The 19,416-nt window shown below is 45.4% G+C and overlaps 1 protein-coding gene across 1 annotated transcript; it reads right to left on the reverse strand.

Annotated features, from left to right (window-relative positions):
• Positions 1-3,982: 3,982 nt before the first annotated feature.
• CABYR (calcium binding tyrosine-(Y)-phosphorylation regulated) lies at positions 3,983-17,026 on the reverse strand. Its single transcript, XM_015420744.1, has 5 exons — positions 16,981-17,026; positions 13,739-13,922; positions 13,506-13,559; positions 7,810-8,817; positions 3,983-4,116 (listed from the first exon to the last, which is right to left on the reverse strand). Exons 2-5 carry the CDS (start codon positions 13,887-13,889, stop codon positions 3,983-3,985), a joined length of 1,347 nt encoding a protein of 448 aa, XP_015276230.1. The 5' UTR covers positions 13,890-13,922; positions 16,981-17,026.
• Positions 17,027-19,416: the final 2,390 nt, after the last annotated feature.

A 19,416-nucleotide genomic window follows, 5' to 3' on the forward strand; every position in this document is an offset into this window, starting at 1 on the left:
AAAACGTAACCTGCCCAATAGTAACAACTATCCAAGCAAATGCTACTGTTTGCAGCCCACCTCTTAGGTACCGTCATAAGGAGCTGCCTGTTGCACCCCAGTCATACCACCCAGCACCGTCTCCTTTGAAGAGCTCTCCAAGGTTTGGAGCTGCTACGCCAGTCCCTTTTACCTGGAGAAACCAAGGACCAGGTGCTCCAACTGTAGCATGCAAAGAAACCATCATGTGCGCTTTACCCCCCCCCCCCCTTCAGGAAAAAAGGATGTGCAGTTTCTCATACAGGTTCTTCAACCAATTTTGTTCATAACACCAGGACCAATGCTCCCTCTAAGCTGTGGAGTCTTGTGAGCAAAAATTCTGCTATGTGAGCTACTGGCATTAAAGCTGTGAGCGAGCGATTTGGCTACTGCCTAAATTAGTTTGCTCTGGAGCCATCCTTCCTGAGCTAAGACAAAAATGTGTGAGTCAGAGGCTTAAAAACTGTGAGCTAGCTCACACTAACTCAGCTTAGAGGGAACACTGACCAGGACCCAAAGAAGGGGGGAAGGAAATGTGTATACTTCAGAGCCTTGTGCTCCTGTCCCAAACTGCAAGCCTGTTAGATCACTGTATGACTGGAGACATACTTATGGAGGAGTATCTCTTTTTCCTATGTCCACTGCCTGACCCTCTTTCCTTTTCCCACCCCCACAATCACCGTGGCATCCACTGTCTCCTCATCTGCAGTTTTATCCCACACCTGGTCTTCAGCTTTCCTCCACCTGGCAGCCTTTCCCCTTTGCTTCTCTCCCACCCACCTTTACTACTTTTCTCTGTTCTCCCCACTTAAGTGGCTCACGTTTTCTTTCCCCTTTCCATGCAGTCTTTTACCCTTTTCAGTCTCTTCCCACCCCACCTCTTTGACTGAGAGAAACTAAGGCTTGGAAGATTCACAATGTTGTCGTTGCACAGCAAATATTAAAATGGCCTCCAAGATCATAAAGCAACAGGTATTGCATCTATTGTGTAGAGGGGAGGCTCCTGACTTTTTAATTTATTTTTCCTGCAAACCTGAGGCTTTCCTGATGTTTGCAGAAAAATCCCCACCCTGGCTTTCCTGGGCTCCACTGTGTAGATTTTTTGAAACGCAATCTATGGATCCACTTCAGAATTAGATATAACAATGCAGCGGTTGGGATTGTGTGAGGTTGGAGGCCCGTATTGCAAGTTTGTACCAGGCTCAGAATAGACTAGAAGTACTTTGGCCCTCATTCTGTATATTTTAACCTACTGAGCACAATGAACCCACTCCTTTCTTTTATTCGTGTAAATAAAGCCACCATCTTGTAAGAGAAGCAAATGATTCCATGATGAAGCAACTAGTACATTATTTTAGATCAGCTGTCTACTTGACTGAGCCTGTTTTAGGGTTGCCAACCTCCAGGTGATGGCTGGAGATCTCCTGGGATCACAACTGATCTCCGTGAGACAGAGATCAGTTCACCTGGAAAACATGGCCGCTTTGGCAACTGGTCTCCATGGCATTATACCCCGCTGAAGTCCCTCTCCCAACCCTGCCTTCCTCAGGCTCCACCCCCCCCCCAAAAAAATCTCCAGGTATTTCCCAACCAGGACCTGGCAACCCTGACCCTGCCTGGCTCACTCACTGGGGAGACTGTTTGAAAGAGGATCGCACAGGCTGTCCTTCGTAATCCACAGAAGAAGAAACAAGTTTGCTAGTATCTCTGCATGTGCAAATAGTATAAATTGACTAAATATTACCTTTAACTGATGTTTGCATACTATATGACTTTCCCCTCCCCAGCTGTTAAGAATTCTGTGTATCATTCTACAGATATGCAGTAATAACTCAGCCCTTTGACTAGTGTTTTAATCAGTATTATATCATCACTCCCAAGCAGAAAACATAATAGTTTCATGCTTAACTGTAGGCAGTACAACAGGGCCACTTATACAGCATAGAATATTAAAGGCAGTTTAAAGTCAGTTATAACAAAATGAAAAATGGTTTGTATAATCAGATGCCAATCAGGTTATACTGGCACTGAGAGGGAAGTTAGGGTGGGTTGGGGAATACAAATTTTGCAACACGAATCCATAAATTCAGGCTGCTGTGTGCTTTTAAATACTATTGACACTTTTGAAGCTAAAATTATTCTGGAGTGATTAAATAAGTAAATGTAAAGGTTCCCTTGCTCGAAAGCCAGTCGAATCCAACTCTAGGGTTGCAGTGCTCATCTCCGTTTCAAAGCTGAAGAGCCAGCGCTGTCCAAAGACATTTCTGTGGTCATGTGGCATTTCTGTGAATCTTAACCACACATTCCCCACTCCTGCAAGGGATGCCATGACCTTTTAGTATTCTGGGTTGGGGAATACATGCCCAGCACCAGTCTCGCTCCCCAAACTCAACGCTACAGATTTAAATTTACAGAAAATTTACAGATTTAATTTTACAGAAAGAGATTTTAAAAACGCCTTGCTTCCTCCCCTGCTGCACTGCTCCAATTTTATGCAAGATTAGCAGCTTTCTCCTCCACAGTCCACATGATGTGGCAATTGTACAACAGTACGAGACCTCTGAGGGTCAGGCCTGGGAAACTATTCCCCTAATGCACTTGTTTCACACTACTGTTCTGTTGGGAAGGAGGCAAGTTTCTCAAACTGATTGTTCTCCAAAATTCCACATGGGATCCAAATTCTTTAGTTGTAATCTAGCTTTCTTCCTTGGACTCAGGGAAGGGTCTAATTCAACTCTATTGTTGGAAAGGATTCCCAGTGGCCGTGTCCAAGGCTCCCTCTAAGCTGTGGAGTCTTGTGAGCAAACACTCTACTTTGTGAGCTACTGGCATTCAAGTTGTGAGCAAGCAATTTGGCTGCTCCATAAATTAGTTTGCTCTGGAGCCATCCTTCCTGAGCTAAGTCAAAAATGTAAGAGCTGGAGGCTAAAAAACTGTGAGCTAGCTCACACCAACTCAGCTTAGAGGGAACACTGGCCATGTCTATTGCCATTCCTCAACCCCCCCTTGTTTGTTGCACTGCACATATGCTACTTATTCAATCACTTGGTCAGCTTCAGGGAATTGTTACAGTAAGAGATGTGACAGTCATCCCACAGTTTATTACAGTTTCTGCTGGGGGGTGGGGATACACCAACCACGATGACAGCATCCAGGCGGCAGCGGCAGCAGCTCTGATCTCTTTGCAAACAGTTTTGACCTTATCTGCTGCCAGGCCAGCTGCATTTAACTCACCTGAAGCAGCTAGCAGAAATACAGCTGTCGGTATTGGAATTGCCATGCAGTTTCAAAGCACCAACATTTCAGATTTTTCCAACCAATACAATTCTTTTCGGTCTATTTTTATGCCCCCTTTTGTGGTTACTCTAGCAAACCCACTGTGCAAAATAAACAGCTAACGACAATGTCTCCTTGTCTATAAAACATAGTCTTTGGGTCTAAAGCTTGCATTTCAAAATTATTCTCATATAAAGACATGTGTCCAAAGGGAACTGAAGACTTTTTCTTTCTTTCTACATATCTTTAGAAAACCCACAACCTATGTTACAGTTTCAATTTTACACACCTCTACCCTTCAAGTGTAATAGCAGCTTGGAAAAGAAATCTCTAGCACAGGTCACAGAAAACGCTGTGTGACCCTTCATCTAAATTTGAGGGCGTATGATCCCTGATAACAAACATGCCAGCAGGCTTTGGCAAGGGGGCTGCAAACTTCAGACCAGTTTCTCAGAAGCTGATGAATCTCCATGGAATATTCAACGTTTTAGGCAGAACAGGCCATTGCGCTTGTTTTGCAGGATTGTACCTCAGAATCAAAAAACTATAATTTTTAGAGCAGCTGCCCTGGACTACCAAGAATTTAACCCACTACTGAATACCTGTTTGTTAAGAGTGGCCTTTATTTAAAGCAGAGTTTCTCGACCAGGATCGTAAGCATGCATGAATTAATCCACCTACCTTATCGCTATTCTGTTCTGCGTATTGAGGCAGTAGTAAACGTTATCTCTCCCGCTATACCATAGCTTCCTGCAAATGGTGCCTTATCTCCAGCTCCCGAGCCCTTCTTCCCAGTCATTACATCTTCTAGTGGTATGGCTACTGAAAGAAAAACTGGAGTTGGCGGTCTACCACTATCCTGTGCTGAGTTAAAATTGGGATTGGCCGCTTTTGGATCTGCTGGCCTGGCGACCGGTACAGGTATTGTAGCGAACCTTCTCACGGTACCACCAGTGTCCGGATGCGTAAGGACTGTATGGCCAGGGATGGGTTTCCAGTCCTGTTTATTCTGAACAGAAGAGCCCACTAAAATGAAAGGTGGTGCATTTCCCTTCTTCCCATCTTCCATCATCATATAAGTTGGAGAGGACGCTTTTGGTGGTTGACCTTGCTGTATCATCTGCGGCTGTAGATACTGTGGTTGATCCTTACCACTAGATATAAATAGGGTTGCCTGGGGAACGGGAGCACCAGTTCCCATAGTTGGAAGGGGTCCCGGAGGTGGAGGTGACTTACGACCTTGTTGTTTCAAATCAGTTAGACAATAGAGAGTCCATACATTAGAATATGGTGGTGGTTGTCCTGGTTCGCTTGTTGCCATGGCTATAAAATAAAAATTTAAAGAGAATTTGCTGGCATGAAAGACCGTCTACTAGGAGCTACAAACTGCAGTCATATTGTACAGTCTTACATACAATTTAATGCTGCAAGAAAGCATGTTAAAGAGAGAATCCTTAGAGGGAATAGGCAAGAGCTTGGCATGGCTGAAAAAGATGAGAACGGCGTTGCTGCAGTGAGAAGGTGCTTTTCTTCTAAGGCCCTGTTTGGCTGACTACATCATGTCGTTCTGGTTTTGTTTCTTCAGAATGAAGAGTTATGGCTTGCAGTCTCCAAACAAACAGGAATACTATTGTCTGGGAGAAATTCAGCCCCCAAGAAACCCCACAGCCAGGACAGGTAGAACAAGTTCAGCTTTTCTAGGCTGTTCAACATGGAGTGGCCACAGGCAGCTCTGCTTCACTGTCTTCTCACGACTGTGAATGGGGATTGTTGCCTATGACCAGCTTCTAAAAACTTGGAAATAAATCCAAAGCACAAGACATAAAACGGAATAGCTATAGTGACAACGTTGGACACCTGTGTCCTTCCGTGCTTCTGGGAGATGTAACATTTAGGCTAGCGGGACACAGTTTTGTTTACATTTATGAGTGCCCAAAAATGAGAGTCGGGAAATATTTCCTCAACCACAAGTCTCGCTTCTACTGCTGCAGCCTTGTTCCTTCTGCCCAGCCATGCCAATATCTTACAGATTACATTTTTCCTTCCATATCTTCTCTTCTCCAACATGCTTTCATATCTTCACTACCTACCTTCTAGGGGCTATAGGGCGATAGTAGGGTGAATTCAGACTGAGTTGTTGGGAAAGAGATGACAGAAGAGCTTCTCCAGATGAGAACAGGGGGTGGGCATACACTTGTTGCAGAGGAAAAGGAAAGGAAGGCAGCACTAGGTCATGGAAGCACAGCCAGGCCTCTGGCAGTGCAGAACTCTGTGCTTCTCAGTCAGCAACAAGTGCTTAGCCCACTTCCTGTAGTGCAGCATCTGCAGGAGCCTGGACCTAATGGGACAGCGCAGGCAACCACCACCATTTGATTTAAATGCAAAAACCCACATTAACGCCACGGCTGAAATTCTAGATACTTTGTTTTAAAAAAGTTAAGTTACAGTTCCACACAACACTCTTCTAGCTGGCATGCGCAGGTATGCAATTCTGATTCCAAATAAGAACATAAGAAGAGCCCTGCTGGATCAGACCAGTGGTCCATCTAGTCCAGCATCCTGTCTCACACAGTGGCCAACCAGTTCCTCTGGATGGCCAACAACAGGGCATAAAGTCCAAGGCCTTCCCCAGATGTTGCCTCTTGGCTCTGGGATTCAACGGCTTAGTGCCTCTGAATGTGGAGGTTCCCCTCAGTCACCATGGCTAGTAACCATTGGCAGACTTATCCTCCATGAATCTAATCTCCTTTTAAAGCTGTTTATTCCTGTGGCCATCACTACATCCTCTGGCAGCGAATGCCACATTTTAATGACTCGCGGTGTAAAGTAGTATTTCCTTTTGTCTGTCCTGAACCTACTCCCCATCAGTTTCATTGGATGCCCTCGAATTCTAGTATTTTGGGAGGGGGAGAAAAAATTATCTTTGTCAACTCTCTCCACCTCATGCATAATTTTATAAACCTCTGTCATGTCTCCCCCTATTTATCTCTTTTCTAAACTGAAAGGTCCCAGACTCTTCAGCCTTTCCTCATAGGGAAGGTGCTCCAACCCCCTCGTCGTCTTAGTTGCCCGCCTCTGTACTTTTTCCAGCTCTGGAATGTCCTTTTGGAGATATGGTGACCAGAAATGTACACCGTATTCCAAATGAGCCGGCACCATACACCTATACAGGGGCATTACATTATCAGCAATTTTATTCTCAATCCCTTTCCTAATAATCCCTAACATTTTGTTGTTGTTCAGCCGCACAGTCGAGTCTGACTTTTCTCGACCCCATGGACCAGATCACACCGGGCCCTCCTGTCTTCCGCCGTCCTCTGAGGTTTGCTCAATTTCATGTTCGTTGCATCTATGACACTGTCTAACCATCTCATCCTTTGCCGTCCCCGTCTTCTTTGCCCTTCAATCTTTCCCAGCATCAGGGTCTTCTCCAGTGAGTGCTCCCTTCTCATTTGGTGGCCAAAGTATTTGAGCTTCAGTTTCATTATCTGGCCTTCCAGGGAACAGTCAGGGTTGATTTCTTTTAGGATTGACTGATTTGATCTTCTAGCAGTCCAAGGGACTCTCAAGAGTCTTCTCCAGCACCATAGTTCAAAAGAATCTATTCTTCGGCGCTCGGCCTTCCTTATAGTCCAACTCTCGCAGCCATACATGACTACTGGGAATACCATTGCTTTGACCATGCGGACTTTTGTTGGCAGGTTGATGTCTCTACTTTTTATCATACTGTTTAGGTTTGCCATCGCTTTCCTCCCAAGGAGCAGGCATCTTAATTTCATGGCTGCTGTCACAGTCTGCGATGATCTGGGATCCCAGGAACGTGAAGTTTGTCACTACTTCCACGACTTCCCCTTCTATTTGCCAAGGAGTGATGGGGCCGGATGCCATGATCTTAGTTTTTTTTATGTTGAGCTTCAAGCCCACTTTTGCGCTCTCCTCTTATCCCTAACATAGAGTTGGCCTTTTTCACCATTGCAGCACACTGGGTTGACACTTTTGTTGAGCTATCCACTATGACCCCAAGGTCTACTGTGAGAAAGACTAATAATGGTTTCCAAAATAACCGAAACAGACACTGCAGCTCATCACAACTCCTTTCCTAAGTGTTGTCTTGCCCCACCAACTTTTTTGCAGGAGACCTGAAAAGTTTCCGTAGAAAACTGGGCCAGACAACACTCAAGCAAGGCACGTTATGAGGCTACCTCATGACTAGCCGCACATCTGGAAGCAGCCTACGGGGATAATTGCATACATGCCCATTCTAGCTAGGCAAGTGCTATAAAGCACAAGTGACCAATTATTTAGCTCAACATTGCATTGCCGTGGATCGTTGCATTTAAATAACTATGGCTCCAGTCCTCAAGGAGCTCTGCTGGTATAAACCCCACTGGTTTCAGTTGGGTTCCAGACAGTGCAAGCATACTTGAGGAGATGGACCAGTTGGTTAATTATGGAACTACAGTATGATTATAATACAGGCATACACAGGATTCAAAAACATCTTGACTTTCTTACCTGACATAACAAAACCTGGGTCAGTTGGTCTCAGTTGCTCTGTAGTATCCATTCTGTCATGGTCACATTCTGCATCATCTGCAGATGGATCTAGAATACTAGTGCATTTAAACTGACCTGCATTTAGCGACGCCGTTAGTGGTTCTATAAGACATGCTACATTGTCTATGAAAGGAATTACTATTTGCTGTGGAAACTGCTCTATGTAAGGTGGGGCCTCTCCACCAGCATCGGGATCCTCGACACCAAAGGGTGTGAGCTGTAGGTCTGATGTGACCTCAATTTCACTTGGACAAGATTCAGCCTGCAAAGGGTCTTTATCAGGAGGAGGTGGTGGTGCCGGGGGTGGTGGTTCTTCCTGCAAGGGGTCTGAGGAAGCTTCCTCTACTACATCATCGGGTGGTAGCTCAGCCTGACTTCCCGAGGGGACTACCTCCCCAAGAACGGAGGTCTGACTCCGGGTGTCTGGCTCAGCCCTGATAGAATGTGCAGAAGCTGCAGGCGCTACTTCTACAGGCGCTGCTTCTACAGGCGCTGCTTCTACAGGCGCTGCTTCTGGGGCAGGCGGTTCTTCTTCAGCAGCAGGAGTTTCTGCTGGTGCAGCCGCAACATCCTCTGCACTGTGGGATAATGTAGGAAGGGTCTGCACAGAGATAGCTGCATCCTTCAATTCAGCTTCATACGCAAGAGTTTCGTTACCTAGCATCTGTGCTGCTAGCTGGGCAGGATCAGCCGGGACATAGGCAAGTTCACGTGCCTTCTCATCCCCAGGCTTATCTACAAAGTCTTCATGTTTTGATGGGTATTGTGTAGTCTTGGTGCTCAGTTCACGTGCAGGTTCTTCGCTGATTTGGTCCTCTTCAGTGTCAGTCGATTTCTCCTTCCGTTTGGGTTCCTCAGACATTGGAGCTGTTCCATCTAAGTCTGGCCTATATGCATCTCCTATATCAGCCCTTTTGGACGGCCCACGGGCTGCAGCTGTTCCTGCAGCTTCGGCCCATCCCTCTACTGCAACAGAGCAAAGACAAAGGAAGTTAAAAGCAGGCCAAGAAGAACTGGCCGTTGCTTAAAAGCCCTGGGCTTCCTCCAAACCCGCTTCGGAAGTTTCATGATCTGACCCTTTGCCAGGGAGAGCAACCAGCTGAAACAGAGCTATGGCTTGCTTGTGAAACCAGGGGTGGCTCCACAGATCCAACTGCCACACAATGGCTGCTTGGAATCCCAAGGGGCAAGGGAAGGTCTTGGCCAATGGACAACAGGGGAAGCTGCCCTGGGCCCCACAATGGGGGGACAACTGCGCCCCCCGGAAGGTGGAAAAGAAGAAGAGCAGGGTCCTGGTATCCACTTGCACCCACCCTGTCCGGGCTCAGGCAGCTGGCTGGCTGACAGTGGCTCCTGCCCACCTTGCATGGGGTAACAGCTGCCCCTCACTTGGCCTCAGTGGGTGAGGGTGGTAGTGGTAAGGTGGCAGTGTTTCTGGGGGCCCAACCTGGACTTTTGCCTAGAATGTCAGAATCACTAAGACTATTCCTGTCAATGTGCAGCAGTGATAACGGGAAATAATGGTTTTCTGGAATGGCTGCCCATGAGCAGCCTTCTCGGTGCAGAGCACTGTGTAGATGCAGCCAGAGATTCTATGCAGTGCATCCTTTTCTGTAACCACCCTCTCCAGTACAGGAGAGGAAGAGTTGTGAGCAAGACAGCAGAACTAGTCATTAGTGACCATACATTGCTAACCACTTTTTATTTAAATCACTTCGTTTCTCACAGTTTTGCTCATTGAAACAGACTCCCCACCCTGGCATTGGCGGGGGGGAGGTACCCTGGCCCCAGTCACACGGGCCGGATATCGTGGGGGGAGGTTTGGCTAATTGCCCCGGCGCACTTTGATCCGCGATTACGCGATCAGAAGTGCCGGCGGCACACTACGGGTCCTTCCCTCGGCGCTGGCAGGTAAACGAGGGACCAGAGGGGAATGCCGCGCGCCAGCGCAATCACACCACGGGAGTCTGGAGGCAGCCCATGGCAAACGTTTACTAGTACTTTGGAAGTACTACTTTTTTAACACGCAATTCGGCAGTAAGCCACGGGTGCGCTCCACTTCCCATATGTTGGGGTGTGATCGCGCCTGGATAATCCGCCCACCATCCGTGCCTCTCCCGTGGCAACTTTGCCGTGTGACCGGGGCCCCTCTCTACAAAAATTTCCCTCTCTCATTGCTAATAGCAGTACAAGGGGTGGGGAACCTACCTTAACTGTCAAAATCCTGTGCAGGGGAAGGACTATCCCACTCTCAGACCCAATCCAAATCCTTCCCATGTGGCAATTTCCCTTTAGAATGACACCGGGAAGGTACATTTGCAGATCTCTCAGCATCAAAACAAGTTTGTCCCACAGAGAATCCTTTCCATTTCAATACATGCCTTCAAGGCAAATCAGTTGTTCAACCATCAGTTTCCATAAGCCTCAGATACATAATTTGTGTACCTTAGGGGTGGTATACACAAACCAGCTGTTCTTAATTACCTCCCCCACACACACATTTGGGGTTCCTTTGTGCTATGGTGACACATTTGGAGGCTGTAACAGCATGGAAAGAATCCTCCAGCTCTCAGGCTGAACTGATTTCCACATGGAAGGTTTTGGGATGGGGGGGGGGGTAATCCGGTGTTTTAACTCAGCAACAGAATGGGGAAACTACAGAGCAAGATAGTAACTCTATTGGGCCTAGCTAGCTAGTGCAAATGGGCAAACCAGGGAGACAACTACAGGGACACTGAAACTGCTCATCACAAAGCCCTCTCCTCGTGTACTGTTGCCCACATATCCATTTTCATAGCATTAAACCAATATCAGTGCAGTCTGCAAAGATATTCATTACATTAAGCAATGTTATTAAAGACAGGGAGAAAAAGTGTTCATATGGGGAAGAAGCCAGAAAGAAGGAAGAAATATTAGTTTCCTTCTTTGTGATTATAAAATGCATCTAGGTAAGATGTTTGGTCTGCTGACAAATTGGGGAATGCATGTACAAATGGTTTACAGTGTACACTTGGTTTTTCTTTATACCTGTGTTGAGTAATCATGTTACCTTCAACACATGTACAGCTGAACGTATGAGTGACCCTGGTTTCATTAGTAAACTGGAAGTGCCCTGGCTCTTATAAACAGATGTATGCACAAACATGAAGGATGCCTGTACGTTCACTGTAACTTAACAGGGCTAGAATGCTCTAAACATAATGCTCTGGCCTACAAGAAAACCCCAAACGAAAGTTGCTCACAGGTGAGAGAATGTCAGGCCAGCTGCTCATGAAGAAATTATAACTAAAGACTATAGCCCAATAAGGTGCATATTTCTGTGTTAAGCACTGATGGTATATATTGTAGGTTTTTTTCAGCATCTGTTTGACTTTGTATCTAAAAGACCAATATTGTCTGCACACAATTCTGGAGATGAAAGACTAGGAGAATCTCAGCATTGTGATTTTATGGTGTACCAGAGCATAACAGCAAGATCTTGGCAAAGAGAAGGGCCTTCTAAGCCAAAGCGCCTGGAACTAAAGGCATCCTGAGGACCTCTTGTGGTACAAGGGAGCAGCAGAGCCTTGCTCATGCCAGGGAATGCAAAACCGGCAAGGAGGAAAGGGAGGAAGTGGGAACAAAGGCGTTGTGGAGGACAGAGAAAGACACTTTGTGCAGAGAATGAATAAATAGCACTGCATTCAACTTCTCGACCATGGTTAATCTGTAGAAACCATGTTAGAAAGTCGGGTTTGTACTTCTGGCAGTTCTCTATCCACGTACTGTTGAAACCTAGCTTGTAGGATCTTGAGTATGACCTTGCTAGCGTGTGAAATGAGTCCAATTGTGCAATAGTTTGAACATTCCTTGGCATTGCCCTTCTTTGGGATTGGAATGTATACTGATCTTTTCCAATCCTGTGGCCACTGTTGTGTTTTCCAAATTTGCTGGCTCTTGTGGTCCTTTCTTATATGTCCTGAGGAATGCCAATCACCAATTTGGGGTCAGGAAGGAATTTTCCACCAGGCCAGATTGACCCAGGGGTCCTGGAGGCATTTTGCTTTGCTCTGGGCATTGACTAGGGGTCACTGGGGGAGTGTGTGTGGGGGGGGTGGAGGTAGCTGTGAATTTCCTGCATTGTACAGAGGCCTGGACTAGATGGCCCTTGGGGTACCTTCCAACTCTTATGTCTCTATCTTGAGCAAAGCCTCATATCTGAGTGCAATTCTGATAAACTAGTAAGTTGCTCACCAGTTAAAACCCAAGGGCTAATGCGAACTTGCTAAACTTCTACTGCTGTGTATTCATTTATGGCGGTGTGTATCAAAATTTGGGGAATGGAATTTGGTTTAAGTCAAGTCTGAGTATACTTTCAGATGTATTTGGAGGCTGAAAGATGTATTTGGAGGCTTGCAGTTTAAAGATTCAGTCTTGTCTGCAGCCCTCTACCAAGGACCATTGCCTTTACTGAGAATCATTTACCAAGAAGACTCATGCCTGAAAATCTTAAGTGCAACTAGAAAGCTTTTAAGTTTCAGGAATACAATCTGATCTAATCAAAGTATCATCTAGAGCATTTACAGTGGAATCCAAAACAATTAAAATTCAGAGCAAAAGTAGCATATGATGAATCTCTGTATTGCAACAGAGGTGCTGAAAAGGTGGCCCCAATAATCTTTGCATCAGGAGCACTGTCATCAAGGTTCTGAATGAGTCTGCTACTTCCAAAGAAATCTGGTGAAGCACAACGGCCATTTTGTACAGGGCATTTCCAGATGACTTTCGGGTTACCTTTTTACTTACTTTTGGGGCCTGATCCAGGTAACCAGTGTTGCCTAATGGTTAAGGACCCAGATAGGCCTGTGGACACCCTGGTTCAAATCCCCATGTGCAGCCACAAAGCTCACTCAGAGCCTCAGGGTTATAACACTGGGTTATAATGCACACCATCACAAATGGCAGGCTATATGCATGATTCCCATCCTACCCGCTCCCAACCCAGGCACTGGTTTAATCAGGTTCTTGTAGTTCATCAAAAAGGTACAGATTCCTGGTTTCAGGTCAAAGAGGCTGGGGCAGGCCACACAGCCAGAAGCTTCTGAAGTGTTCTTTTCCCATTCCAGCTACTTGAGCCTACATCTTGCCAAACAGCCTCTAGTGTAGAAAGAGGAGCTGAATCCAGAGGGAGAACAGCAGCCTCAGGTGCTCACACGCAGGCGGTGGGGGGAGGGTACACTTTACTGGGGCCCAGAGGTCTAGAGGAGCCCAGTGGCGGCCCAGGCTGCAACCTAAATTACCATGAGGGAAAACTGAGGTTAAATCATGCTTGAGGATATTTACAGATATGTATTTCCTTGCTTCAGTTGTCCAGATCTCTTGTGAGATTTGCTGGAGCCAATCAGAAGCAGTGTTAGAGCAGCCGTCTCAAGTGACATTCTGAACTGCCCAGACAAAGGCCTTTCTCTAGAACAGAGTCAGTTAAACTAGGACTATGTAAGTAGGACAAAAAGACAGAGAGAGATTTGTTTTCCTCTATTTGAAATGTTCTATCATATAAAGAACTAGTTCAACCAAGTACTTCAGCTCCTTTTTACACCTTTTGATGACCAGCTTCTGGTACAAAGTGATTTCAAGTATCTCATCTTTTAAGAATCAGGCCTTTAGTAGCTTACCTCTAGATAGATGAAATTCTCTAACCAGATCTTTAATGTCCAAATTAGGGTGCTCTGGTAAGGAAAGCAGAGAAGGCTAATTAAATTAACTGTTGATGCCAGATTTCAATCATATAAAAGGGGCAGGTTTGCTAGCAAGTTTACAAAGATATTGTTCCATTGCTGCCAATAGCCCAACAAGTATGAATGTTCTACTAAACAAATATTTTAACATTAAAAAAAAAAAAGCAAACCTTCTCGAAAAATTATCAGCTCCCTAAAATAGAGAGCAGCAAACTCAGTGATGTTGCTGGGACTGGTTTTGAGAACTGCTCTGCTCACTCCCTCCAGTAGAGTCTTGAGGCCATAAGGAACAACCATCCTGGGCTTTCCCGTATGCATCATTGCCAACTGAAGACAAAACTGCAATTTCACAAACTACAAAGGGAGAGAAAAAACAGTGAAGAAAAGCCCCAACACTTTTGTCATTTACCTTGCGCCTGGGATCAATCGTACATTCTAAGCACATCAGAGTTAAGTCATGATTATCACTATCAGGGACACCTCCAGCACAGTTATACCCCTTGACTTAGAGAACTTAGAAGCATGTAAACTCTGTTCTTTCATTTCTATTTATCTTCATTTATAACACACCATTCTCTCACTAATAGGTACCCAAAGCAGATTACATCATTCCACTCTCCTCCATTTGATCCTCTCAATCGTGAGGAAAGTTAGGCAGGAAGCGTGTGATTGTCCCAAGATCACCTGGCAAGCTTTCATGGCATTGCTGGGACCTGGAGTCTCCCAAATCCTATCCCAACACTCTTAATCTCTGTACCACACTGGCTTACACTTGTGCTTAGGAATGGCACTCTATAAGACTGCAGCCACCTACACAGAAGGCCAACTGCATAGGAGCTTGGTTTTGGAGGACGGCAGAACATATCGTGGATTAACAGTAGCAGTGTATGCTATGCAAAGATACTGCAGTCAAAGCTCATTTATTTCCGTGAGCTTAGTGGTGTGGGTTTTCCCATCAACATTAAAATTGGAACATTTTCCAGAAGAAATTCTGCTGCCCTAAGTAGTGTGTGATCAGCTTTAGCATGCTGATTATGATTTATATTGAGTATACAAAATTTAAAGAGTACTTCATGTTAAATTTTAATTCCCAATTGCAAAAATACTTGAACTGAAATATCTGATTAAGGGGGGGGGAATCAAGTGTGATTTCAGTGTTATATTCAAACAGATTCAAAGACTTGTGGTGATTTATTTTTTGGCATAATACTTGTGAATATTTAAAGACAATATTTATTGTATTAATTTATTTTATTCAATTTATATCCCACTCCTTTCCCTGCCATGTACTTCCCCTTACATGGTTTAAATTTAAGGGAATAAACAAAGGTCCTGAAAACTACTGAACTGCTGATTTTAGCATACCCTAAGGACCATTCATCATAAGCCATGAACTTGGTTTTCATCTCAAACATTCCTCTGTTTCAAACAGAATTTGACTCTCTTCCACAGAGGTCACTGTGGTAGCTGCCCCAAACAACCCTGCCCCCCCCAAAGGAGAGAGGGGAAAGAAGAGCAGGCTCCTGCTGCCACTCGTGCCCCTCCCACCTGGGGCTCAGGCAGCAAGCTTGCAGTGGTGGCCATTTGCTCCCTCCCTGTCTGGGGCTCAGGCGGTGAGCTTCCATTGGCTTCAGTGGCTCCTACCTACTTTGCACGGAGCCAGAGTCACCTTTATGCTTGGCACTGAGGGCCAGCGGCAGAGTTGCAATGAATTCTGGGGGTCCATTCTAGGCTTTGGTCTGTTGTTGTTCAGTCGCACAGTCGAGTCCGACTCTTCGCGACCCCATGGACCAGATCACGCCAGCCCTTCCTGTCTTCTGCCGTCCTCTGAAGTTGGCTCAATTTCGTGTTCGTTGCATCTATGACACTGTCCAACCATCTCATCCTTTGCCGTCCCCGTCTTCTTTGACCTTCAATCTTTCCCAGCATGAGGGTCTTCTCCAGTGAGGGCTCCCTTCTCATTGGGTGGCCAAAGTATTTGAGCTTCAGTTTCATTATCTGGCCTTCAAGGGAACAGTCAGGGTTGATTTCTTTTAGGACTGACTGATTTGATCTTCTTGCAGTCCAAGGGACTCTCAAGAGTCTTCTCCAGCACCATAGTTCAAAAGAATCTATTCTTCAGTGCTCGGCCTTTCTTATAGTCCAACTCTCGCAGCCATACATGACTACTGGGAATACCATTGCTTTGACTATGTGGACTTTTGTTGGCAGGGCGATGTCTCTACTTTTTATCATGCTGTTTAGGTTCGCCATCACTTTCCTCCCAAGGAGCAGGCGTCTTTTAATTTCATGGCTGCTGTCACAGTCTGCAGTGATCTGGGATCCCAGGAACGTGAAGTCTGTCACTACTTCCACGACTTCCCCTTCTATTTGCCAAGGAGTGATGGGGCCGGATGCTTTGGTTTAGGTCCGCAGAATCACTAAGACTGTCTCTGGTTATACCCATCTAAATCCACTGAAGTCAACAGGCTGAGAAAGGTGTAACTCTGCTTAAAATGACGCTTGTCAGTCATCAGTTCCAAAGAATGAAAAAGCCCAGAACACACAAAAGTAAGGATTTGGGACCTGCTAACAGCTTGAAGACTCTTAAGTCTTGAAATGAGACAGGCATAAAGAGTCTGGAAAATATGTATCTACCATGACATTAAAGCTTTGACTGAGCTAATGCACCCATCCCTTTGTCCTGGTTTCCTAAATCTGTGGTTCGGTTCTATATTTGTACATTTTGCTGAAGGTTCTGTTACAATGTTAAGGCCAAGGGTTTCAGTGCTTAATGACTGCAGCAAGAGACTCCGCAAGAGACCTGATCTGATGCAGGAAGACATGTGCCCTTTCATACTGATACAAACTTGCTTCAAAGCATGTTCAGTTCTCTGATGTGACTAAATCCTTTTTGCCACAGCCCAGGGCAAGTAAAACTCCTTCACCATATTTTGCTCATTGAACTATCATTCCTGGAATGCTGTGATTTACTAAGCTATTTGCCAGTCTCAATTACCTCACGATGGAAGCAGCTTTTCGGCTAGGGGAGGTGATCATTTTAAAGTCTCATGTAAGTATCTCTTCCCATGCCCCCACCCCATTGTCGTGGGCCAGGGACAGACCGGAACCTGCCAGTAAGACATGGGTGGGGGGGGAGGATGCCCTTCACTTTATGCCGCCTGAGACCTCCTTGCACACAGGCGCGATGCCATCTTAGCAAGGGCAACCCCTTCTGCTGTCCCACAGGCAGCCTTCGTAAGCCGCTCCCCTTTGATTACATTTGCCAGCCCGGGGCAGGGAGACGGCTTCCGTTACTCGACTTTCTCCCCCTTCAACCACCATCCCCAAGACCTTCCCGCCCTCGGCCACAAGGGAACGCTCCACCCTATCGGATTCGCTGCCCTCGCCGTCGCTCTGAAAGCGCCCCAACCTTTTCTTTAGCTACTAGGCTGCGCCGAAGCTCCTTCCTCGCCCCTTGCCGGAGCCTCCTCTGGAGTGACGGAGGAGCGTGACGGGCTTTTATCTCGGAGGAGTCGCGCGGGGCGGGGCTAGAGCGCTGATATTTATGAAGTCACAAAGCCCGTGTTATACTATCGGGAGGAGTGACACCAAAGAAAGCGCGGGGGGGGGTTTAGCCACTCAGCGGGCTTTGCTCACGCGAGCAGACACGTGGGTCCAACCTTGCAGAAAAGCGTACACAGGGGTGCGGCACGATCCATCCTTTGAAAAAGCTTCTATCGAATTAATTTAAACGATAAAGAGATACATTTCCCATCTCTACCAGTTAAGGCAATAGAACATTGGCTGGCTCATGTCCAATGCACAAAGGCTGGATCATCCATTCATTAGCTCCTCACAGATCTACCTATGATATACAGCCCACAATAGAACAAGCAAGCAAGCCAAGTAACATGTAAATAGGACAAAGCAAGCTCAGGGTCTGGAGCCAATTGTAGAGGTTGAATTCCTTCCTAAAGCTGAGCACAGCAGGCAGCCATACCTTAAAAAACCAATCTCCCGAGTCCCAACTAATCCCCAAAGAAATGTTAATTGGTGTCATACTTGTTTGTAATTTGCAATAATCCAACAGTAAAGGAGAGGGTACCATTCCTGAGCCATTTTTGAGCCTTAAAATACAGATCTATACACCATTCTTCAGTGTATCTTACACTGTAATAAATCCAGTATACTGCCTATTCCAAAATTTCACCTCCTGAATTTTCCCATCTTTGGAGCTGAGAAGCTTTTTATATTTTTATCTCCAAGTCTGATTTATTAATGTCCAGTTTTTATTTATCAGTTCATGGATCTACACCCTACAGTTTGGTGTAGTGGTTAAGTGCATGGACTCTTATCTAGAACCGGGTTTGATTCCCCACTCCTCCACTTGCAGCTGCTGGATGACCTTGGACAAGCCATAGTTTTTTCAGAGCAGTTCTTGAAAGAGCAGTTCTCGGATGAGCTCTCTCCGCCCCCCCTACTTCACAGAGTGTCTGTTGTGAGGTGGGGGAGGGAAAGGAGTTTGTAAACTGCTCTGAGACTCCGAGTGAAGGGTGGGATATAAATCCAATCTTTTCTTCTTCTTAAAAACTTAAATAGCACTCACAGAACAAGTGGCAAACTCCTACTAAGATAATTTTTTCCAGCCTTCTTGATCTAGCAGTTTGTCTGCTAAAATACTGGTTCAACATACACAGGTATTTAAAGACATATCAGGATGTTTTTCTCAGAAGCAGAGAGGCCAAGTCAGAACAAGGTACTACAGATTTTATTTAAAACCAAAGGCAAATAGAATGAGAAATTAGCATTTAGTGTTGTGGAGGAATAAAAGAGAGTTTGCTTTGGAGGGAGCAAAAAACATTTTTTAAAACAAAAGAACAAGTACAGCTTTTACACGGGAAAAATAGAATGAAGGTCTTTGAGGTACATGTGAGACACTCTTGTCCAAGCTATAACTGAGGGCCAATTCATAGGCTGCTTTTTGTACTTGTACTCATATTCAGACACAAATACACACATCTGAAAACTGCATGCACATTTAAATGGCTGGATTTCCCCACAACATATGTGGCCATGGTAGTAGGGAAGGATCAGCCTCCCGTTTCCGTGTATTCTGTGAGGCAGCCAACCACTGGAGTGCAGGTGTGTCACTGACATTCCAGGCACAAGTTCACTATCTGAGAACCAAATTAGATGTTCCTCAAGAGATACATGGAGCACGTGTGCCAGTGGTTTTTGTTTTTACTTAGACTGGCAAATCTGACCGGTGTGTTGGTGCAACTTATCCCTTTTGCTATGGGCTGGTTTTCTAATCAGCTTCCCCTCACCCAGTTCTTTTCCTAATCATGGGAGAGAAAAATATTAGGCCGACATTTTTCTTCCTGGGCTGATTAAAACAACCAGCAGCGTATAAATTGCCCACACGGAAAGGATTAAGGACACCCACATGCCACTCTGACCAAATTTGACTAGCCTTCTGCTGCAGCAATAAAATAAAATCAGAAACCAGTGGAAGACAGTCCATGCATCTCCTGAGTGGTGCCTGATGTGGCCATAAATGACAGCCCACTTTGATAAACATCTAGGAATCCTTGGAAAACGTGACAGCTTTTTAAACAGAAAGTTAATGGAGAGACGATTACAAAGAGCAAAAGAAAAATCCAGCCTTTTCTGTTTACTCAGCAAAAAATTAAAAAATACACATTCTGATCATTAATGGCATTTGTAGCATACCACAGTAAACAATCTAAAATGACATGTAAAAATACAAATTATTCAATTAAATTCATAATATAATCAAAGGTATCAACAACGAAAAAATATACCTGACTCAGTAAACTTTTTATATATATATTAACCAATTAGA

This window comes from Gekko japonicus, unplaced genomic scaffold (genome assembly GCF_001447785.1).
Source record: "Gekko japonicus isolate JY-2015 unplaced genomic scaffold, Gekko_japonicus_V1.1 scaffold1602, whole genome shotgun sequence".
NCBI lineage: Eukaryota > Metazoa > Chordata > Lepidosauria > Squamata > Gekkonidae > Gekko > Gekko japonicus.